The sequence below is a fragment of the Macrobrachium nipponense genome, chromosome 24 (assembly GCF_015104395.2).
Source record: "Macrobrachium nipponense isolate FS-2020 chromosome 24, ASM1510439v2, whole genome shotgun sequence".
NCBI lineage: Eukaryota > Metazoa > Arthropoda > Malacostraca > Decapoda > Palaemonidae > Macrobrachium > Macrobrachium nipponense.
In genome coordinates, this window is record NC_061091.1 from 66,010,840 (window position 1) to 66,035,773 (window position 24,934).

General features: G+C 40.5%; 1 protein-coding gene across 14 annotated transcripts in view; it reads left to right on the plus strand.

The window, feature by feature from the left end:
* The window catches only part of LOC135205712 (uncharacterized), a 50,959-nt gene that overhangs the window by 12,158 nt on the left and 13,867 nt on the right, over positions 1-24,934 (plus strand). For 3 of the 14 annotated variants that reach the window (XM_064236775.1, XM_064236776.1, XM_064236778.1), the window contains exons 2-12: positions 4,409-4,573; positions 5,857-5,901; positions 6,921-6,980; positions 7,293-7,466; positions 8,842-8,901; positions 9,357-9,530; positions 9,701-9,757; positions 10,422-10,475; positions 10,740-10,928; positions 11,826-11,882; positions 12,855-13,109. In XM_064236775.1, coding sequence (XP_064092845.1) covers positions 4,409-4,573; positions 5,857-5,901; positions 6,921-6,980; positions 7,293-7,466; positions 8,842-8,901; positions 9,357-9,530; positions 9,701-9,757; positions 10,422-10,475; positions 10,740-10,928; positions 11,826-11,882; positions 12,855-13,109 — 1,290 coding nt within the window. The other 11 variants (XM_064236786.1, XM_064236789.1, XM_064236777.1 and 8 more) reach the window with 11 other exon arrangements.

The following is a 24,934-nucleotide window of genomic DNA, read 5'->3' on the forward strand; positions in this document are numbered from 1 at the left end:
ATATCGCTAATTGGCAACTCAAATCTCTCGCTGAGGCGACAAACGCAACGACGACGCCTTGCAGATCTCATTCTCTCAGCAATACCATCAAACTTGAATCATTTACTGATGCAACATAATAAGACATATTCTTCATTTTCTCCTCACATTTTACACGCATCCAAAATCTGAAAGCACCAGCGTATTCAGGGTGAATTTGTTGTAGGAAAACACAAGTTTTATTTTATCTTAATCACGTTAATGATGCAAAATTCGATGATAAATAAAAACAGGTATAAAGAATTAAATGCTTCTCTTTTCACTTTTACTCGTTGTAATTCCTTTGTGTTTTATCTTATTGATTTCAGAAAAAGATGACTTAGTTGTACAATTAATACCGAATCCTATGGTATGACCAAAATTTTCCTATCTTGAGCAAAGCGTGAGTTGATTGAAGTAATATAAACATAATTTTGCTAGTTTTCTAAGCCACAGTAGAAAATAATGAGACTGAGCAAGCGGCCTACCTCACGGTACCAGCCGATCAGAGGTAGTCAAACAAACGTCTCGTAGGCGCAAGAATCTACCTTAAATGAATCGACTATAGTTAATTTACCTAGTCTTCAGAACTCCTGGACTAGATCCCTGGGAATATTCATTTGATTTAATTTTTGGTTTCCAGAAATCAATACAAGAGTAGTTTAAAAAAAAATAACTTTATATGAGAGACCTCAAAAAATATATCAATTACACATCATGGAATTGCTTTTCCTTCATAATAGGATAATATCAAACGTGGAGCAGCCCTGAAATCAATTAATTTACAGTAATAATTTACAGTAAGGTGTAAATCATTTGATACCCTACTCCACACAGTACTAAATGTTTGTGCACAATATATGTCATTGGATAAGGCTACCTAAAAGATTTCTGAGAAAAACTTAAAACTAAAATGAGGTAAAATTAGGCTAAGGTGCCTTTTAACAGGATATAGTCTAGCCTAGGCTTCTTCAGAAATGTTAAGGGATAACCTATGCAAAGTTTACATGGCTGATTTTTGACTAGGTTACAATAGGCCACATTGACTAGGTTACAATAGGCCACAAAGTTAGGTTAGTATAATGAGGGTACAGATTAAGTCCTTTGTAATTAAGTTTTCCATGAATTTATATACATAGGTACAGCCTAACTATATTTACCAAAAAGTCATAATTCCTCATTCAAACAGGATTAGTCTAGGGTAGGCCTTCTTAAATTACTGTATAGCCTAGTCTAAGATCATGATCGGCAGTGGAAATTTCCTTGAGAGAGGTAGCGGTAACCCCAAGATGCTCTGTAGGACGGCCTCTTTGTGGTACCCTTTGGCACTGATATTTGCAAACTTTATATAAAAAAAACACTTATAACTACTTTTTTTACATCTTACAACCCTATCAAACGCTAAGTTACAACTCAAACTAACACAGAAAAATCTCATGACAACTAATGAACGTGAAGCATCTTTCACGGCAATGAAAATTTTCCACGTTAAGGTGTTTGAATATGTTTGGCTGGGCAGGCAACTGTGCACTTGAATTCTCGTCTGCTACTGTTCTTTCATGATAGTGATCTGTTCCAACTAATGAACTAACGGTAATATTGCAACTTTAAAAGCTCACCTCGCAAGGGATAGATAATCATTTGTATTAACAATTTGGTAAAATGGCCAAAATGAAGGATGGACCGGTTGACGTCCTCCTCTCATGAAAGCATTCGTGATCCTTCCATGGTCTTTTAGTCACGTGTTACCAAAATGCAGACGAAAGATTCAGGGCAGCGTTCCCATACTCAGAGTGACAGAAAAACAAAACAAAAGGACTGGCTACACTGCCACGCACTCGTGTCCACAACAAAAAACGAAAACATTTCACAGTTCCAATCACTCTTACAACAGTAAAGATATTATAGGAGGATGATGAATCAATTCCTAAATAAATCACTAATAATTTAAAGGAATATTTTTCCCCTTACAACTAAACTTCCCATTGATTTGGAATGTCAATGTTTCCTTGTTCCGTTGTGGTTACTGATCACTTTCATCTATGACAGAACGGAAACTCCTGTAGTCCTGTGCAGGAAGCTTCCAAACTTTCCCTTTCAATAATTCGTAAGCCACATGTGACGTGCAAGAAGTCCATCTTCTGTACCTACACATTCAACCTCCATCCGCAAATTCACTTCCATACAAGAGAGTTGGTAACAATTCCCCCCCCCAAAAAAAAAAAAAAAAAAAAAAACAAAAAAAAAAAAAAAAAAAAAAAATATATATATTATATATATATATATATATATATATATCTATATATATATATATATATATATATATATATATTTGTGTGTGTGTGTGTGATTGATAACTGCACTGCTGAAGTAAAGCAGAGGCTCGCTATCTGATAAAGAGATGACAACCTCTTGTGAGGTTTGTTTGTTGAAATCGCATGGACTTTGAATAAGTCTTCGAAGCAAGCTAGGGGTCATAGCACACACATATATAAAAAAAGTATTAGGTATTTCTAAATCTTCTGGTCTCTAGGAAACAACAGATCATAGGATTTGGGGCTTTGCACTATGAATCAATTGTTCGGTGAGGATGGAAAGTCAGATGGGAGAGAATATGAACGGAGGTACGGTAAAAAGAATGAAAGGGGTTGCAGCTAGAGACCGAATAAGGGAACGTCGCATGGAACCTTGAGTAATGTAGTAACCCCCTCCCACCCCGCTTCCCCTCCCCGTACCTCCTTCCGATAAGATCAAACTTTCTGATAACGTTGTGCTTGACCGTGAGTGGTTGGATCGTCAGTTGTATATAATCCATTTCTCAATGTTTTAGTTTTACTTTAATTTTATTTGAAAATATGTAGTACTGCTTGGTAAGATTTACAGCATATTTATTTTATGGCCAAGTAAATCAGAGAACAACCTAACAGTAAGTGCTCTATAAGTTTTTTTTGTTTTCTTGTTCTTCTTCTCACCTTTTTTATCATTATTTTATAATGTCTATGTTGGACCTACTCAAGATAGACATATCGAAGATCAACACCTTGAAGAGGATTCCATCTGCCCAGAACAAAAACTTCTCGTAATATTAACGTGAGTCCTTTATTATAATAAAGTTTTATTGAAGACAATGTGTTTATTATATTTATTAAAATTTGGTTTTAGCGGTCAAGCTTATCAATATATTCTGACTGTGTATCAGAAACTCGACGGTTAAAATCGCCCTGTGTGAACCTACCCTTTTCACAAACATTTCACGAACAAACATCTTCATTTCGAGCGAGATACGCAATGGAAATCCAGCAGATTTGAATCCAATTCCGTCCATTAGTTCTTGAGAGGTTTTGCTTGAAGGGAAAGAAAGAAGGAAAAAGTGTAACTTCACCGTCTGGCGTACTACTGGGTTCCACTAAGTAATATCGATTCGTAAGATCTATCCATTCAGACAATGCTCTCTCTCTCTCTCTCTCTCTCTCTCTCTCTCTCTCTCTCTCTCTCTCTCTCTCTCTCTCATTTACTTACAATCGTAGACCTACTGTTCGTTTTCTGATCCGTTATGGTGATATTCTTTTGATTAATGTTTTCGGGACATATATACCAATGTGTCCGTCCAATCGTTCGTATGTTCCGTCTGGATGTTCCTGAAAGTTCCCTAAAGGTTCCGGAGGTGGTTTATATTGTTCATTATTATTATTATAATAATATAATACATAAAATCGACCGTAGGCTACCATTAGGTATCAACGTCCCGGGAAATGTACTGTGCTTTTTACATTAATGTATTGGTCCCGGTAGTATAAATGGGGAGTGTTGACGTGACGTGATACCACAGTCCAGAACTATTGATCGCCCAGTGAGTTGAAGTTGCCAGAATATTTCCTTTCTGGCTTTTCTTCTTATTTTTTTCTTGGCTAGACAGTGATTTATCCAGTGGTTGTTTTCTTAGAAGAGTTATTTTTTATATAAATAGTTGTATTCATCATCACAAACCAAAACGCATTCGGTTTCTTTTAGATGGGCTTTCCCAAGATTGCTCATCGTGAGCGAACAAGTACGTACATACATACTACATACGCGTACACACTGTTCATACACATCATGACTATGTCACTCACGCCTATATACAGCATTTCCTGTTTTCACAAGACGACAAAAAAAAGCGATAACAAGACGAAGACCTAAAGCGCTCTCTTGGTTTCTCTCGTAATCTCATTTTAACCACTTGATCTTTTATATAGCTGCTACCCGTCTCTTTTACCTTTATATTATCAAGCCTTCTGCTCTGCCGCTTTTTTTCTGTCTTTTCAGAATGATTGACTGTCTGTGTGTCTGTCTATCCCGCCCACTCGTTATATCATTTTGCTTGACCTCTATTTTGTTTTCACGTGTGTAGGCCTACGGAGGAGGAGAGACTCCGCAGATGGCGCTGGATCGCGCGATCAAGGCAGGCGTCGTGGAGGCGAGAAGGGACTCCACCTTCTACTGCAACGTCTGCGAAAAGGCTCTCAAGTCTAAGGACACGATAAAGGCGCACCTCAGAACCAACGTCCATTCGAAGGTATATAGGGGTCATTATATATTCCCGCTGTGGTTCCGCGTCCGTCTAGCGACGAGATAATTCGGGATTTTTAGGTCTAATTCGTGGTGGAAAAAATTTATGATAATAAATTTTATTTCAGCTCAAGGCCACAAATACATGGAGAAAACTCAACGCCGTCTAGATCGGGGGTTCTTAAGATTTTGACGATTCCAGACCCCAGTGGATTGCCCGAGATAGTTCCATACCTACTTTGCTAACTCCACTTAAGTCCTATTTGTTGACAGTATACTTGGTCTAATACTTACGGATAGAAAAGACAAGAAAATCAAAAGCATTTATAGTTTTTTTTATAGTTATTTATTTACAAAATGTACCTGTGTATACACTGACATTAAATTCAAATATGTACAAATATCCAGCGATCACTTCCCATACCCCCAGCATGTGGTTCTCATACCCCCAAGGGGTATGGACACACCCTGTTAAGAACCTCTGATCTAGATACATGAGATAACGCGAAAAAATTGATAATCGGCAAAATCCACAAACTTCCAGAAGTATAAAAAATAGTATTCACAATGAAGGTAGTGACAGTAATAATACTGAAAATGGAAACTAAAAATTATTATAACAATGAAAAAAAAACATTGCATATAATTAATTTCCAGTTATAGGGACTTTTCGTGGTTACAGAAGTCAGGCCCAGAAGGCTAAATACAGAAATTGAAGAAAGAAAAAGTCTACAACGATAATAATCAGAGTAATAACAATAATAATAATTCAAACAAAATATACAAATAATAATAACAATAAACTTCAAGTCCTTATTGTTCACAATTAATCAAAATGCTGGCTCACAGTTCTCAGTAATTTTTTTTTCTGCGATGCGGTTGCTAGCCTCATACCCTGTTCTACTCGGGCAGCGGCCTACTAATTTTGACAAACCAACCGGCACAGGATTCAAACCTGAAGTCAATAAGGGCACAACGGATTGTTCAGAAACCAGACTCAAGGCTACTTCCCCTGCGGGATCGATCTGGGGTCCTCTCGTTAATGAGAAGGGATCCTTAACCAAGGTTATGTTTTGGGAGGGTAGGGAAAACAACTGTCGAGGCTCAACTCCCAGTTGCAATTATGTACCTGGTAATTAGCCGACTTCCGTGGGTAGTTTTATCTAAGGCCCTTTCCACATTAGCGGGCGCGGGAGAAAATATAAACAGCTGTAAGTGCCTGACGGCCATACCTGCGAGTGTGGACAGGCCATTGGGCGTACATTTAGTGACATTATTTCTTTTTTACAGAACTCCATAGACTACGACTGCGCTCCCAGGAGGAAAACTGTCCAGGTAAACAAACCTTTGCGTCAACATTTCGAATTCATTCGGGACTCTGGGAGCTCTACTTGGAATCACTTACTGACAATACTTGCGGAATGAAAGAAAAAACTAAAAAAGAAGTTTTTAATGTATGAAAAAATAGGCCAGGCGTGCCGGGCTGTGAAGGTCGCATGGTGTAAGCATGGGTCTGAGACAAGGGTAGGTTCTGTCTCCTTGACTGTTCGCTAGCTTTGTGGATAATCGAGGGACATGACATACCAAAATGCGGGGGCAGCAGATGTAGGTGAGTTGCAGGAGGATAAGATAACAGATAAGATAATAATGAGCTGTGAGTTGCTGAGGCTTGCAGATAATACACTACTTACTGGGAAAGTGAAGAGAAACTCTAGGATTAGTGAAAGAGTTGGAAGTGTTTAAAAGGGGAGCAAGTTGAGCAAGTGAGTGGAAGAGTAAGTTTGTAAAAGTGAAATGGAAACTAGCGTGCAAGAAGAGGCAAGCCACAGGGTACGTGAAGCAAGGAAGGTTTGAGGTTGTGTGCAAAAGATTGGGGCAGGATTTGGGGGTGTCTGTGGAGCTCACAGTGGAAATCCTGAGGGCGTGGATGTTGAATGTGACCAATAGAAAAACAAGACAGAGTCTGTTGAGGTGAACTGACTGCCTAGTACAGCTATGCAGCTTAAGAAGAATTAAAATGATGAAGAAAGTGAGGATAATTAGAAGCTTTTTACAAATATTGTCTCATGTCATGTGCAGAATTCCAACTATTATGACTCACTTTGCTAGATAATACTGTCCAGAATTGTAGATTCATTGTCAACGTTTATTTTGATTTCTGTTATGTGCATATGAAAAGATATGGAGAAATTATTCACACACACACACACACACACATATATATATATATATATATATATCTATATATATATATATATATATATAACGTATATATAACGTATATTAATATAATATATACATACATACATACATACATCATACCATACATACACACCGTATTATCCTCTTTACAGCAACAAAAGGCAATGCCAAGGGAACCATCAGGCAAGTCAACTTCTGCGAGATCTCTCCAGGTTGGTATTTTGTAAAGATTTGTGTTTTCTTGTCTATTTTTGCCTCATTGTATTATTCAGTGCAGATTTATGTAGGACTACATTGCTGTCTTGGTTTTGTGACACACACACTCACAAATGTAATTTAATACCAAATCCCCTCTACCTTGGGGAATAAATTACACTCAAAGAATATTCTAACTAATGAAAGAGTGCACCAGCCACACAGCATACTAGCTGCAAGCTTTGGAGTTCGTAGTTCTTGGCTATCAACAGTTAGTATCCATTTTAAAAGCGTTAGATAACTTTTCATTAAATCTCCCCCTGCTGCAGGACATTTCCAAGGACTCCGTGACAAGTGACGACCTGGAGAGAGCTATCAGACTTGGAGTAGTGATTGAACCAAAACGCCCAGGAGATTCATATTACTGCAGTTCTTGCGAGAAGCCTCTCAAGACAAAGCAAACGATGAGGGCTCATCTCTCGACACCGACCCATCTGAGCGAGGTATCGATAATGACTAGAGTGCCTGCCTGTTGTGCAGGAAAGGTGATATGAGGCACAAGCAAAGTAGGGACAATGGTTGAAGTGTAACCATTGATTCTGTATTTTCTCACAAGAAGGCTGTGCAGCTGTATGCCCTTCCTGATCTGATAGCGTATTTTGTTCATGGGCTCTTGTCTCCATACCCTCATGCTCTTAGTAATCACTCAAAAAGAGTTGCAAATGCGAAGTGTCAAGAAAATTTGGTCCCCCATTCATAAAAAGAAAGGTTGCAACATATTTCACTTTCACTTGAAAATCATGATTTGCAGTAACCAACAAGCGAACAGGATAACAGAAATACAGACAAAGAAGTACTTTATATTCATGGAAAAGTGATCATATTGATACCAGAGAAATTTGACTAGTTTGGCAATCTTTCGAGTCCCATCTGAATTTACCTGGAACATGCATAAACACACTTTCTCTCCTACATTAAACTGACAGGGCTATTTGGGTGAAAGGAGCACAATCTATGGCATCTTTGATCACTTTGCCGCTAAGGGTTAAACAAAGTGGTCCGTGAGGTAGCTAAACTGCAGCCATGAAAATCTCGAGAGAAGCACCAGTATGCTGATAGTTAGAAATCTCTCCTGAGCTCTTGGTGCAAAGTTTGGCCATCAATAGGCTAAAAGTGTCACTTCCTTAAAGGAGAAATTGCAAAGTGAAAGAAGCAAAAATAAGGAAGAAGAGTGTCTTAATTGTGAAAGAAACAGTAGGCCAGGCATGTCTCTTTTGAAGAGGTTTGCATGGTGTAAAAGTGGGTCTGGGATGATGTTATGTTTTCTTGGCTGTTTGAAAGCTTTGTGGATCGAGTGACACAAGTTATCTGAAGAGTAGGGCAGTAGTTGTAGGATAGTCAGGAAAAATATGATTTGTGTAGTCTTTTAGGAGTAAATCCTGCAGATGACATTAGGGTGCAAGAAGAGGTGAGCCACGGAGTACATGATGCAAGGAAGGTTTCAGTTTGTGTGGAAAAGATTGGGGCAGGACTTGGGAGTGTCTATGGAGCTCACGGTGGAAATCCTAAAGGCGTTGATGTTGAATGTGACCAATAGAAAAACAAGACCGAGTCTGTTGAGGTGAACTGACTGTCTAGTACAGCTATGCAGCTTAAGAAGAATTAAAATGATGAAGAATGTGAGGATAATAAGAAGCTTTTTACAAATCTTGACTCATGTCCTGTACAGAATTCCAACTCTTATGACTCACTTTGCTAGATAAATACAGTCCAGGATTTTTTATTCATCGTCAACGTATCTTTGATTTCTGGTATGTGATGAAAAGATAGGTTAAAATTATTCATATATATGTATTTACGATATTATCCTCCTTACAGATACAAAAGGTAATGCCAAAGGAACCATCGGGCAAGTCAACTTCTGTGAGATCTCTCCAGGTAGCTATTTTGTGAAGATTTGTTTTTTCTTGTCCATGTTTGCCTCATTGCTATTATTCAGTGCAGATTTATGTAGGACTACATTGCTGTATCGGTTTATATGACACACAAACATATCTGTCCACAAATATAATGTCATATCGAACCCCTATTATACCTTGGGGAGTTACTGACACCCACAGGGAAGTCTGACTCAAACTCTGCACTGGCCAGAATTCTCAGAACCACCTGTTGTCACAATTCCTCTTGGTTGTGAGTTATTCGAAAGATCAAGTGACTTTAATAATAGCGTGAGCAAGATAGAGGTGTAAAGCGGTGTGTGTGTGTGTAGGTGCTCTCAACACACTCTTGATACACTGGCTTGCAACCCAGTATCAGAATACTAGCTGCAAACTTTGGCATTGGTATCCATTTAGAAAGCTTTAGTTAATTTTTCATTAATTCTCCCACTGCAGGCCACTCCCAAGGGCTCCACGACAAGCGACGACCTGGAGAGAGCTATCAGACTTCGAGTAGTATTTGAACCGGATAGCCCAGGAGATTCATATTACTGCAGTTCTTGCGAGAAGCATCTCAAGACAAAGCAAACGATGAGGGCTCATCTCTCGACACCGACCCATCTGAGCAAGGTAATTAACGGGTCACATTCGCAAGATCTCCGGAAGTAAGATGTTGCACAGCGTCGTTTGAGTAAAAACTTCACTTGATAATGCATTCTGTGGAATCAATTTCCACTTCAAACCACTTTTTAATAGACTTGAAAGTGAAAAAAATTATAATTTTCTTCTCGTCATCACAGACGGACGTCAGGACCGCAATTCCACAATTTCTCTCATCTCCGGGACCCCAAAAGCAGGTACTGAAAGAGCGGAAGAAAGCAAGTCAGCCTCAGAGAGTTGCTTTTGTTATTTTTTTTTTATTCACATGACATAGCTCATCATCCTGCATTTGCTGTCCTTTACATCACAGTCATGTAGTTCGACACCTCTCCCCCTTCAACTTTCTAATTTCAGCCATAGCACTCATAAGTATTCATCTCAAGAGATTCCACCTTTCTCTAAATTGCATTCATCATTCACCCTTCACCTCCATAATGGAGATTTGGGCCCAGGATCCCTCCTCATGCCAAGTTTCGCTTCCACAGACATTCCTCTGTCACACTGTTTGCAAAGACCCTGCTGCGGTTATCTTTGCTTCACCTATTCCACCAGTCTTTACCAAGTCTTCAAACCTGTCGTTGTGTATCACATAGGCAGACTGTCCAAACTAGTCACTTCTACTCTTTGACTATTCATACTGACATTCGTTGCATCAGCTTCCTAGCTTTCTTCCCCTTCCATTCAAAGGCTGCAGCTTCTCTTGACTCTGACTAACTAATCCAGTTGCTAAAATCCACAGGAGGAATGTGCGTGGGTACATAATAATTGTGTACTCTAAAGACAAATCACAACACCCGTGAGTATGTCTAGAATGCTTTTGTCTTCATTAACAATCTGGTCTGAGAGTGCTCTTCCTTCCAGGTGGCAAAATTAGCTCCAGATGGTGACGGACGAGTTAACATCTGTAACAGTTCTGTAAGTAAAGGTGCCATGTTCGTTTTATTTAATAGCTGTAGGTAGCAAATGCCTTCTGTTGGCAAGAACTAGGGGCTGTAATTTCAGTGTGCATCATTATTTTGTTCCCAAGCATTATTTTAATGAATTAAATTATTTATTTGACTCACATGACTTCTGATATTCTGGCCTGAGCATAAACCAACCAGCAATCCACACAAGTTCATTTTAATGTGCATGTGTCTGAATGTGCTGCTTCTTTCAAATTGCCTTCCATTGATTTAGAAACACGGGTCGAGCAGGCATTACGACAGAGCAAATCCTGTGGAGAAGGCTTTCGCAGATGGAATCCTGGTAGACGAGGGTGCTGGCAAAGATAGCAAAGGCCCATTCTGGTGCAGTGTCTGCAACCAGACACTGAAGACCTTTGGAAAGCTCAGTGCTCATCTCTCCAGCAAGAAGCACAATGGAAAGGTTCGTATTTTATGTTCTTCAGAAAATTAGCAATGTTGCCCAATATAACATAATCAAACGGCACTTCTAGTCTAGCTTTTGTTAGATTTACTGTATTTATTTATTTAATTTTTTTTTTTTTGACAAAAGGTAGTATAGGGGTAGAAGAATGACGCTAAGTGTGATTACTGCCCCAATCCACAGAACAGCGTGGGTCTTCGGTAATGAAAGTGCATGGCAAAGGGCATTGTTCCGAGAATCCTATCTCGGCAATACAAGTATGCCCTTGTATTGCCGAGCAATAACTTTTGGTACGACTAATGATTCAGTTCAAACAAAAAGAATCTTGTTAAACGACCCTAAATGGACTCGGCTCCAGATGTAACTTTTACAGGAGTTTTATATGGAGTTTTTACAGTAGCTCGACAATCTCTGGCTAGTACTGTAGTGTCTCGGCAAGAGTAAGACATCTCGGAAACCAAAGACTCTAGTAACTGTTTTTCTCTGTAGCCTTTGTATCATTTCTAAGTGGCATTGGGAAACCTTTAACTCACCTCTGGTGAACAACTAAACCTTTTGGTGCCAAACACATAACTGGGTTGGTTTGATAAGTGCAGAGTAATTTCCTTTAAAACAAGCAAACACACCGCACTTAGTGCACTTCATTTCACTCCTGGACAAGAGGATTTGGCTCAAGGACAGAGTGTGGGTAGCCTGTAATGCAGCCCCTTCTTGATCCTTAACCTAAGGTCCCAAAGGATCTTAATACGACCCTGACTATTTTGCTATTTGGATTTAACCCCTGAAACTCTAATCGTCGTTACTTACCCTTTATCCTGATAGATGCTCACTACCAGCAAAAGAAACATGTAAACAAATGTATTTCAAGAAACAAATGATATTTTTTCCCCATTCCAGCTCGTGAAAAAGAACCTGTGTGCCGGAGGGAAAGACGACCAGAGATGCAATGGAGAGGTGAGATTGGAATAAAGAGAATATAGAAAATTGTTTGAAACATGCATTAAAAAGTAAAAAAATAAATTTTGAGACACCAGGATTTTTTAATAATTAATCGTGTCTACAAAAATAAAATTCGTGGGAGCCAAACATGGAGGGAAATGCTACAAGAAAAGAAATATATATGTTTTTTTCTGGTAGCATTTACTTCCATGTTTGGAGCCTGGACTTTCATTTTTGTAGACAGGATTAATTGTTAGAAGAAAACCCTGGTGCATCTTTGACTTGTTAGTGCATTTTAATGAAAGCATCTTTAAATTTTCACAGTTTTATATGTCTCAGTTTTGACAGAAATTGCAACCAATTCATGATTGTAGCTAAAGAAATGGAACATGATATCTTTTTGTGCCGAAGGAGGCTTTAGAAATCCAGTTCCATACAAATCCTGAGATACAGGGTGAGGTCACTGTAGGGCAGTGGTTCTTAACCTGGGGTACCTGTACGAAACCTGGGGGCATGAGACAGGATAGCCAGTGCAATGGTACTGTATATTTATTAATGTATATTTTCATAGGTTTGTATATTGTCTTTTTATTGGACAGGGGGTACGCAAAAACTTTCTGGGATATCAAGGGGTACAGGTACTAAAAAAGGCTAAGAACCACTGTTGTAGGGGCACTAGAGGGCACTGCTGACTTGCTGATCATTAAGGTTGTATAGTCACCGGGATTGAGCAACCATGCAAAATTTCAAGTCCATCGGATGAAGGGAACAGGTCGAAAATTGAGTTATATAAGATTGGACCCAAACAGACAGGCAGGAGTCAAGTTAAAATGAAAGTGTGTAGTAAATAGTCTGATGTAGTATTAAATAAAATAATAAATATTATAAAGCTCAGTACGTTTAAAATTGTAGACTGGAACGCAGCCTGGCTCTCTCAGGGAGCCACGAATAAAGCTCCCACTCGGTCTAATTTTCTGTTCCGTCCAGACGTCAGATTCCTCTGGTTCCGATTCCTGTGGCTCGGAGTCCTACAGTTCCTCTCCCTCTGATTCCGATTCCTGCGATGATGACGAAGACGATGAAGACGAACGACTGGTATCGAAAGCCCTGCGTGATGGCATCCTTCAGGACGACACGTTGACTCACCCCATGTCGCCGTATTGGTGCAAAGTCTGCCTGCTGTCACTGAGGCAGTACAGAAGATTAGCTGGTCATCTTCGCAGCAACAAGCACAGGGCCAAGGTGAGTGTATGTGTGTGTGTCTGTCTGTCTGTCTGTCTGCATTGTTCTTCATTTGCCTCTTGCTTGCTTCCTGTGGTTGGTTCCTTTCCTGGTAATCGTAGTAAGCGCTCATCCACAAAGGCAGTTAGGTGCGAAGCTATTGAACTTGGAATGGCTGTAGTGCCTAGTAGTTATTCTATTTAGTATTAACCCCATTTTTTTACTGTTACTTTCTTTCCTAGCTACTTCTGTCGTCTTAAGTGTCGTTTTCTTTAGGATTTAACTAAATCGAGTGTTTGTTTCAGTCCTTGAAACATTACCCTTCTCTGCGGTAAATACTTCAAGTCATTCTATACTGATGTACTTTCTCATCACCACTTGCGTTAACAACTTCTACTTTACTTTTACTTTCCTGTTACTGAGGGTTGTTACTAGCTTTGACGACCAGCGCTTCCCAGGTTAACACAGTTAGCCCCTCTCAAGGCTAGTCTCCTGCAGTATTCCCACAGTTTTCTGGGATCATTCCTAGATAGTGGCCCCAAACGGGCTAAATTTAACCCGCATGTATCCACCTTTGCGACGAGTTTAGTACAAGCCCATTGAAGATAACTGTAAAGACATAAACGTCTAAATATCACACAGATAATGACCACCCAAAGAAATTTTAGTCATAGAAAACGACATCCGAATACCCTTTGGGGGTCATTCTCTAGGAAAGATCCTTATAAGTGAATCACAAAAGGTTCATGAGCAGATCCAAGCGACCTCCTACACCACCAGATGTCAGAAAGTGGAAAAATAGAGGAATAAAAATGAATACATACTGTAAATAAGTACATAACCCTAGTTTAGAAAATGGATAAGCTACAGATATGGGGCAGTAAACATAAAATAAAAGCATTCAAGTCCCTCAGTGGCACGGTCGGTTAGGTCTTGGCCTGCCACCTTGGTGGCCGCAAGTTCGATTCTCGGGCATTCCACTGAGGGGTCAGATATGTATTTCTAGTGTTAGAAGTTCACTCTTGACGTGGTTCGGAAGTCACGTAAAGCCATTGGTCCCATTGCTGAATAACCATTGGTTCCATGCAACGTAAAAATACCATACAAACAAACAAGCAAGTTCCTCGCTGGACGAGTCGGTTGCGTACTCTCCTGCCCATCTGATAGCCCGAGTTCGCCCCCGGCTACAGCCAGCGTAGAATCAGAGGAACGTAGTTCTGGTGATTAGAAACTCATTTCTCAATAAAATGTGGTTCAGATCCCAAAATAAGCTGTAGGTCCTTTTGCTAAGTAACCAATTGGTTCCTAGCAACGTAAATAAAAACCTAATCCTTATAATATACGACCACGCTGAAAGACTCGAAAATATAATCTTCTGCGGATAATCTAGATAGGACACAAGTCGTGACATCTCTGTGGAATGGAGACCAATAATACCCTTTTCTGGTTTGGTGAAACCAGATAGAGAAGAGAATATAGAATTTGGGCCTATGAGGTCATTCAGTGCTGAAACCAAAACTGACAGTAAGAAGGTTTGAAAGGCGTAACAGGACAACCTCGCAGTTTTGAACTATGAATTGATTGTTAGGAAAGGGTTGAGGAAAGAGAATACGAACGGAGGTACAGTAAAAGCGATGAAAGGGGTTGCAGATAGGGGTTGCAGAAGGGACGCTGCAAAGAATCTTTAGTTCCTGGACAAAGAGCTTCTTCTTTTACGCCTCTGCAAAAAAGTGTCAATGTTTTCTGTTCGTCTATACATATAAGCGTATTTATGTGCACAATTGACAAATAAAATTGATTGTCCGTGTGTACTTTAAGTAATCCTTTGAGAGAGAGAGAGAGATGAACAGCCCTACTACAGAATTCAAGATCAATCAGCCCCTGGCGTGTTCTGTCATTCATTCATTGTTACCAGAGTTACTGATTTGAAGCATTTCGACTGACCTAATTTTACCTTTTTCCTTTTGAGAGCGACCTTTCTTGATGCATTACGTTGAACGCTGACACACACACACACACAGACCTGAGAAAAGCCAGAAACAGGAAGAAGAAGAAGGAGAAGCTATCAGTCTCGAAGAAAAGCAAGAAGAAGAAGGGAAAGAACAATATGAGATGGAAGTGTTCCCCTTTATGCAGTTGCACTTCAATAATCTTAGTATGATGAATTGGGGTTTCAGTACCTCTTAGGACGAGAGTTTCAGTACTTCTTGGGACGAGAGGCCATTTCTCTCCTCAACAGGACAGAGACAAGAAGTTGCCATGAGGGAAGACACACTGGCCTCTTAACCATATACAGATACGAGAGCAAAGTCCACGTTATTTGAAGACAACTAGTATTTGTGGCAGTGTATCAAGTTGTGAATTTGAACACCTGTGATGTGGGAAGTTGTGACTAAAGCTAAATTTCATTGTTCGGTTGTTCCTGGAAGCACTGAGCCAGACCAAACTATCCACTGCTAGTTCGTAAAATGCCACACCACAGTGTCTGTTCTACTTCTAAGTGCATGAGAGAAGGCAAGTGGGATAAGAACCGGACCCTAAGGAACACCACTGGATATCAGAAGGGGACAGATGCAGAAGGGGACAGATGCAAAGGCTTAGGTACATAATGTAGTCCAAGAGCAATTTTTGACAGAATGTAGAATACCTTTGAAATACCAAGAAGCCAGGAGTGACAACAAAAGTTCTGTTTAGGTCCCACATTCACTAGTAAGACAGGAAAAAGGCCCCAACAGACGCCATCATTTGAAAAAAAGAGATTTGACCGTGTTGAAACTGAAGGACATCAGGAATACTTTCCCTAGAAAGAAAAATTCAGCGACAGTAAGTGTATTATATCAGATCTCAGACATGGCTGAAAGAGGCAGTTCTGAATCCTGGTCTTCAGTATGCAAGAGGTGAAATTCATGCAAATACTGGTTCCAGAAAGGCCCTGTTGAGATAAGGACAGCTTAATCTTCACAAGAAGAACCGAGGTCACCTGGCAATTCATGTCGGATGACGCCAGCTTGACTGGCTTCATTTAAAAAGAACACACTCAAGAGGCAATGATTTAGAAAGTATCCAGTCAACAGTATATGGATGATGTACCGAATCTCCACCAAATAATATGGCTTGATAAATGTTCAAGATCAGGTGAATCCAGTGCAGAGATATTTGACTTTTTAGTACAATTGACCTCGAAATTTCATGCATTTTTTTTCCATCCCCATGACTTGAGTAGTATAAGCAGACGCCTCTTTGTAACACAATAAAAGCACACTTCCGTGAACGTGAAATAATATTTTCAACTTGACTTGGATGAGCATGTGTATATCCCTAAGTAGACAGACTAGATAGAGATAGAAAGAGAGATAGAAAATCGTGTATTTCGTCAGTTTGTCACATTTCTTTTCAGGTCTCTGACTCCTCCTGTCGCCTGTGGCAGCTGCCCAAACCTGAATCTAGCCTCAAAGGAAGTTGGAAACCATCGAGACTGCACGAGACTCAAATCGACAAATTAGGTTCAAATTCCGATTCTTCTTCAGAGGATGAATGGGAGAATACAACAGACACATCTTCAGCTACAGACTGCTTCTTATTGGCCATGGACTTTGCTAACAAACTAAAGAAATTACCAAAGGAAAAGAGTATGATTGCTCAGAAATTAATCAGTGATATTCTATTTGAAGCCCAGAGAGGTTGTCTTAACAAAGACGCAAAAATCTGTTATGAGAAACATCTGTAATGATATTTTTGCTATGGTAATGTATTCATTTCTAAAAGAAGCCTCTGAACTATAAATGGGTAATACTGCTATTTCTGACTTGACTGTACAAAGGACGCCAGGAAGTGGTTGTTTCAAATAAAAGTGGCAGTTGCCAAGGTCAAAGTACTGTACTGGCTTGTTCCGTGCTCTTCTTACCTCTCAGTCAAAAGTGACGTTACTCGTTTCCTCACTGAAGTTGATCTTATTTGAAGAAAATCTGCCACTAAAATGTTGGAATTGTCTCACAAGGTTCACTGAACCCTTAATAAGCCTACAAAAATACATGTAGACGATCTTAATACAGAAACTAACAACATATGGTAGACTTTCTAGGTACCAAAGAATTGGGAGGGGAATACCAAGTCATCAGACAGCGAGCTGTGTAACCTACGTACTGTTGTTCACTTTAGTTTTCTAATATATGTCTGCACTTTTTCGATGTGGGTGCTAGCTCCACGCCTATTTCTAAGCTCCAAAAGACATTTTGAGCTCCATATCTGAGCAATCTGCACATTGTTATCAATCTGTCCTCAGTTTTTCTCAAGTTTAAAATTGCTTAGATCTGTCAGCCTGAAGCAATCACCGTTACACTGAGTGGACAGACACGTCCTACCTACGTGTCACAGCCTCTAAAAGGCTTACATGAGGGTTTTCTTTCTTTCCGTTCTCCTGAATGACAAGTAAGTCACCAAATAGCTTCCCCTCCTCCCCCCCATCCCCCTCAGTATTCTTTGCAGTCTTCTGGCCATCATCAAAGAATGAAAGTTCTAGAGGGAAGCGCCCAATCTGACACGTGTATGCGTAGATGGCATCAGGTCTGCGTAGTATCCTCTGGGCGAGGGTATCATTGTGAAAGGGTTTGCAAATAAATGGGTACCAAGAATCAAAACAGGAACCATAGTGGCATCCATTAGTTGTGAGGTCAGATGACGATGACTGGGACTCACAATATACTTAAAAATCCAAAATGCTTTTTAGTCGTAACAAAATGATTATACAGATAGCGATAAAATAAGTGATGCTACTAAAAGCGTGAGAACAATCAGTGTACCTGGTTTACTTCGCATTTCCATCTGACGACATTTCATTACGTTTATTTTTATAAATCTTAAACTTCCTTTTATGCATTCAGTTGACTGTCGTCTGCTACAAAATATCATACCAAAGTTCTTCAGTCCTTTCACTGTACATCTAATTGGTATTCAAAGGCCCTTTACTATAGACTAGGATGTGTGGTGTTTCCACACTGTATTTTGAATAGTAACCACACATGCACATACAGGCAGTCCCCGGGTTACGACGGGCTCGGCTTACAATGTTCCGAGGTTAAGGCGCTTTTCAATTATCATCAGAAATTATTTCCAAGGTTACGATGCATGTTCCAGGGTTACGACGCCTACAACGCTCGTCTGGCAGAAGAAATATAACACCAAAGATGCATAATAATCAATACTTGAAGGTTTTTTTGATGAAAAATGCAATAAGAGTGCAGTTCATATAGTTTTCAATGCACCCAAATCATTAAAAGTAAGGTTTTCTTAGGATTTTTGACAATGTTCCAGCTTACGACGATTTTCGGGTTACAACGCGTCTCAAGAACGGAACCCCCGTCGTAACCCGAGGATTGCCTGTATATGTGTAGTAACAAAATCATACATCAAGATTTCTGACTCTGACCGTAGCTCAGGGGAACGCCCCACATCAAACACAGCTCCCGATATACATAAAGTACTGTATGTAAAGAATAAACGCACGAAACTATAGTTAAGTTGAATATTGGTAATTTGGGAGGTGTCTAAGTTTTCGGATACCAAGAACAGCACTCACTTTTCTAATATTGTATATTTGTCAACAATGCAGGAGGCATCACCAGCCCCAAGAAGTCATATAGAAGTTCTGTAGGAAAGCCCAGAACTCAGGCCCCTTTTTTTTGTTTATACAGATAACAATAATATTAGTGTTGCTACTGAAAGTTGAATATTACTACTGTAACACTATTCCCTTATATATATTAGTATGGCGTAAGCTTAGAATTGACACTTTCACAAAAGGGTAAATTGGGTACCGTGAATTTGACACTGTTTTATGATAGAAAATGAGCTTTTTACATTCTATTTTCATCATCGCGATGACGAAAATAGAGTGGTAATGACCGAAAAATTAATTTTCCATCATTGAAAAACATCAAATTCATGGTGCACAATTTACCAAATCACTTATGAGATAACCCAAGGAGCTAAGACTTCCTTTCTGCGGCAATTATGGCAAAGCCAGCCAGCAGCCTCAGAAAAATTCCGAATCAAAATGCAGATGCGCCGATTTCTTGACGTTCTTATTTTTCATAGGTGGAAGCATGCTGCTACCCAGTGCTCCAGCAAGAAAAAGACTTCAAGGTCAGCGTGTCCAAATTCGAGTACAGCAATAACTATGCATCCAAGGGGCGGGTCTTTGTGTTTAATGTGTTGAAGGACAGACCGGGTGCTGAGGCCGACACAAAAAATATCAAGGAGACGTTCCAAAGGCTGGGTTACGAGGTCTCCATTGACGAAGATTTCACGAAGGACAGGTTATACAGTAAGATCACCAAAATTCAAAGCGACAAAACCCTGGCAGACGCCCGTGCGCTCATCGTCTTCATCCTCAGCCACGGAGAGGCCATTGACACTTTCATTTGCAGTGACAAGGAAACGGCAAACCTCAGTGACATCAAGAGAGCCTTTACCAACTCCAAATGCCCAGCCCTCAAGGGGAAGCCCAAGATCTTCTTCGCAAATTTCTGTCGTGGTTGCGACATAGAAATTTACATGCACGACGAACGCAACAGGAAATTCGAAGCCCTCGTGGACACTGTGGTCGTACACGCGAGTCATGAAGGCGTGAAAGCGCTACGATCTAAAGACAAAGGAACTGTGTTCGTTCAAAGCCTGTGTGAAGTGCTGTCCAACACAGAAATCTCAAAGAAGTTCAGAGTAGTCTATTATTGCCTTCATCAAAAAATGGCTTCTAAAAGGGGGACAACGCCAATGTTAACAGATTACGTTTTCAAAGAGTTCACATTCTGAGTCAATGTCATCAATGTAACCATTCACAATTTCATTTCTTGTTCTAAAATCTGTCGAAGTTCTTTCCTTCACCTAAAGTAACACAGGAAACTTAAGTTGGTGTGATTTGCTCCTATATTGCTTTGTTTCTTCTACTGCCAATTGCATCTTTATCAAGTCATGAATTCTTAAAAGCCGAAGAATCAGGCAACAGATAAGTTTCAAGCTTAGTCTCAGGGGATTCAAACCTGCTTTAGCATTTCTTTATTTTTGGTCCCATTAATTCTTGCCATACATCACCTGTTTTCCACATTTTCTTCAGAGGATTGACAACAATGTCTGCATCAGAACAGGGCGTCAAAACTTCTAGCAAGCAGCATTTCTGGTGTATTTCAAAATAAATTTGCAAACTGAGACCACAATATGCCCATCATTTGGTAAAGAACCCAAAAAGATTGCTGTAACTACTCCAAATTCTTTAATCTATGTCCTCATGCCACTTCTTTTACACTACTTATGTGTCATTCTGAAATGTTCTCGCCACACATTACTATAGTAGGTTCACATCAACCGTACATCCGATGTCTAGGCCGGTCCCTCACGACGTTCCTGATTGGCTGTTGATAAGCCAATCACAGGGCTGGAAACTCTCAGTCTCTCTCGAGAGCTCACATAGGCAGGATCTATGCTCCACCTCTCCTGAGGGATACTTTTGAAAGACGTATACCTCAGGAGATGTGGAACATACATCCTGCCCATGTGAACTCTCGAGAGAGACTGAGAGTTTCCAGCCCTGTGATTGGCTTATCAACAGCCAATCAGGAATGTCATAAGGGACTGGCCTAGACATCGGATGCACAGTTGATGTGAATCTACTATAGTCACTACTAGGACCTACAGAGTGCTCTGCATGGCTTGCCATAGGCAGCGTCCACACTGAAATGCTTTCTCTTTTCCCCACCATCTTATTAATTGTAGATGCAACATTATTCATTAGTGTGGGTGTCTGTATGCAGTATCTTTGTCTAAGATGTGTATTCCACCATGTCCCCATTAATCTTGACATGCCAGTGCTTTATGTGTAGTCACGATTTGGATGGCACATTTCAGCTGCAGAAGTCTTAAACTGTTTGGTATCTTATCAACATATTTTCACCTGTGTTTTCCCTTGTTTCTGAAGGCTACATTTTATGGGTCTTGTTCTTCTTTCCCACCGTTATCCTTATATCAAGGGGTCAGTTGCCTGATGCGCCTCCTCCACTGCCTTCTATCAAAGGCATCATCCTCCACCAAACCTCTTCTCTCCATCTTCCTTCACTTGACATCGCCATCGAATTCTCTGCCTCCCTCTTGATCTTCTTCCTCTAACAGGTTCCTCCTCCCAAGCCTTCTTCACTCCCTCCTCGTCATCCATGCATACCCACACAACTCTCTTATCACCCCTGTAATCTTGACTAAGCCTGCCCTTCTTATTACTTCATCATTTTCCATTCTCTCAAGCAGCGATATTCCCATCCTCCACCTCAGCATTCTCAACTCTGTTCTCTCAAGCTTCACTGCCTCTTTTTCCTTTGTGGGTGATAGTGTCCAAATTCCACAACATTTAATACACTCTGTATGTCTGTCACAGTGTGATGTTCAACAACGAGTTGTCCAAAGGTCCTCGGCTGTTTGTCCTATTTACAATTCCATATCACTTTTCATACTTCCACATTTTAATACCACGCTTGTTAAGGCTTCCTTCTGACCCTATCAATATACCTTCATCCTGTCCCCTGTTTAAGCTGTTAACAAATAGCATTGTCCACAACCAGGTGGAACTGTGCATTGCTTGGAAAAACCTTAATTTAACTCCGCGTTTTTAGATAATCCGCGATAAGTTGATGGTGGATATACTAAAAATGTTATTTTTATGAAAGGTTTACAATCTCCGACTTGTACGTACTTCAAAATTTGCCCTTTGTGAGGTAACTCTCAATCTAGTCCAGCGTCTGATCACCGAAGCCCGTCCATTCTAGTCTCTTATCCCAGTGATCTGCTCTTATTGTAAACACTGACTGATTTTGTGGTAAAACATCTCAGTTATGATGAGTGTTTCGTCTTTTCTACTTTTCACTGAAGAAAAAAGTCTTGTGGGGACTTTCTCTTTGCTTGGGAGAAACTCTTCCCAGTTGTTCTCAGACAGAATCTTCTTTGCTTACTCGGGGATTAAGGCCTATAAACTACTTTCTTGTTGTTGTTGTTCTTCTTCTTCTTCTTCTTCTACGTCTTCTTGGGTTTTTGTTTGTTTGTATGGTGTTTATACGTCGCATGGAACCAGTGGTTATTCAGCAACGGGACCAACGGTTTTACGTGACTTCCGAACCACGTCGAGAGTGAACTTCTATCACCAGAAATACACATCTCTCACTCCTCAATGGAATGGCCGAGAATCGAACCCGCAACCACCAAGGTGAGTAGCAAACACCAAACCAACCACGCCACTGAGGCGCTCTACTATGTCTTCTTGGGATGTAGGAAAAGTCTGTGGAAGAGCCTAGAAATGTCTGAAAAAAGTGTTTTGCTTTGAGTTTTAAAGATACAGGAATTTTGGGATAGGATATTTATGATTTATTTATTTGAATGAAAATGTAGAAAATGAATAACGTGCATGTTAAACAGAACAGAAAAATTATTTCTAAAAAAATGTAGCGTATTTATTTTAATTTTCATTGGTGAAACTAGGCTCTATTTGACCGTAGATTTTAGCACGTTTCAATTTACATTGATCTATTTGACCATAGATTTTAGCACGTTTCAATTTACGTTAAGTTTGGAATACAATGTTGACAACTTATGCGTGAGGGGAACATCTTGCACGCGCCCCAAGTAAGCTGGAGGTCGGTTCATGCCTTGTTCTCTTCGTTTGCGTGACAGTACCCATCAACTTGTCCGGTTCAATCGGTGGAAAGACGCAGTTCACGCATTCACTCATATTCTGATCAGTTACTGTATCTAGGTCACTGTGTGGTGTTAGTGCAATATCCTGGTATTATGCTATTATTGCATATATACCAAATTTGTAACTAATTTGTATTTTTCATAACTAACAAACCTGAGGTCTTAACATTAGGATTTACTAGCGCCAAGCTGGAAACCGGTAGAATTAAAATTACACTTGTGAGATCCAGGGACTAATGGCATCTATACCAGGTCACGGGGCATGTATACCCAGAATGCCCACGGCTACCTGTGACCCATCAGTTATATTTCTAACCCAGTTTAGACTGCTAGAGGGGTGGTTCGAGGTGGGCCTTTAACTGTTAAGACCTCAGGTTTGTTAGTTATGAAAAATACAAATTAGTTACAAATTTGGTATTTGTTCATACACGAAACAAACCTTCGGTCTTAACATTAGGATAGACTTACTATTGGAGGGAGGTAAGTCTCTACAACTGACTGGGAGTTTGCCACCTTATCCATTTCCGAATATATAGGGAAATTCTAAGAGAATGGACAATGAACCTAGGACCAAAGATATAAGCGGATCTATTGGTTTCCTCCCACTGGGTGTAGATACCATTCTACTGTTTACTCTTGTCCCTTGCGACTGGATCCACCTTCACCCTCTTTTCCTTATTATCCAGAGGGGTGTGTTGCTACTGAAAAGTATATCATCAGCTAAGATAGCTTCACAGTATGGCTGACCATCTCACCTGCATCTAGTCCGTTCCAGCACATGACGGTACTCTCCTTCATATTGCCCGGTAGTTAAAGGAGTAGGAAGGAAAGTAGTAAAGAAAAGACCAGTCATCCCATTCATTCTACTTTCATACCTTCATCTTAGACTAGACGCAAACTGACCCGCCAGGGGCACTGGATGAACTATATCACTTGTTGGGCCGCCACCACTGGACCCAAGGAAAAGGTGTCCAAGGATCTATGGGCAACATCTTTCAAATAAAATGAGGTGAAAGTTGTTTGGCGCTTCCACACGCCAGCTTTCAGAATTTTATCCACAGACATGTTCTTCTTAAATGCCAGGGAAGCACTCACACCCCTGATGTCATGAGCTCTAGCTCCCACCTGGCTATCTGACCCTCTGTCTTCTGCAGTATAAGCATCTCTGATCGTCTCCCTTAGCCAAAATGATATTGTATTCTTGGACACTTCCTTCTTGTTCCGTCCTGTACTTACGAACAACCTCTGGCACCCGGCCTGAGGTGCCTTGTTCTCTTTACGTACTCCCTTAGTGCCCTGACGGGGCACAGGAGCATTTCAGCTTTGTCGTTGTCTACAAAGTCTGCCAAGGAAGGTATGGTAAAGGAGTCGAATCTGCCGTCTACTATTGTTGGATTTTGGGTCTTTGCCACGAATTCTGGGACAAACTCACACACCATTGATCTCCAACCTCTCGAGTGCTTTATGAGATATGAGAGGCCATGTAGCTCCCCCACCCTTTGGTTGAAGCCAGGGCCAATAAGAAGACTGTCTTCAGGGTCAGGCTCCTATCCGTGGACTGCCTTAGTGGTTCGTAGGGGGGTTTTGTCAGACTACTCAGTACCTTGGTCAGATCCCAATCTGGGGCTTTTAGCTCCTTTGGTGGGCATGACTGTTCAAAGCTCCTCATCAGCATGGCCAACTCCCATGAAGACGATATGTCCACTCCTTTCATTCGTAAGACTGAGGCTAGAGCAGCCCTGTACCCCTTCACTGCAGATACAGACATATGTTTTTCTGTTCTGAGATATATCAGAAAGTCTGCTAACTGCTGAATAGTGGTACCGAGTGGAGACACGTTCCCTCTACGACACCAATCACAGTATGCTGACCACTTCCCTTGGTATACTGTCGCAGATGATTTTCTGATATTACCTGCCATCTGAGTTGCTGCTTTCTGCCAAAACCCTCGCTCTCGGAGGAGATACTTGACAGTCTCCACCCGTGAAGCGATAGGGACTTCACCGACTGGTGGTACCTCTCCACGTGAGGCTGACACAGAAGGTTGCTCCATGGAGGTAACTCTCTTGGCACATCTACTAGGAGTTCCAGTAGGTCTGGAAACCACTCTGCTTTCG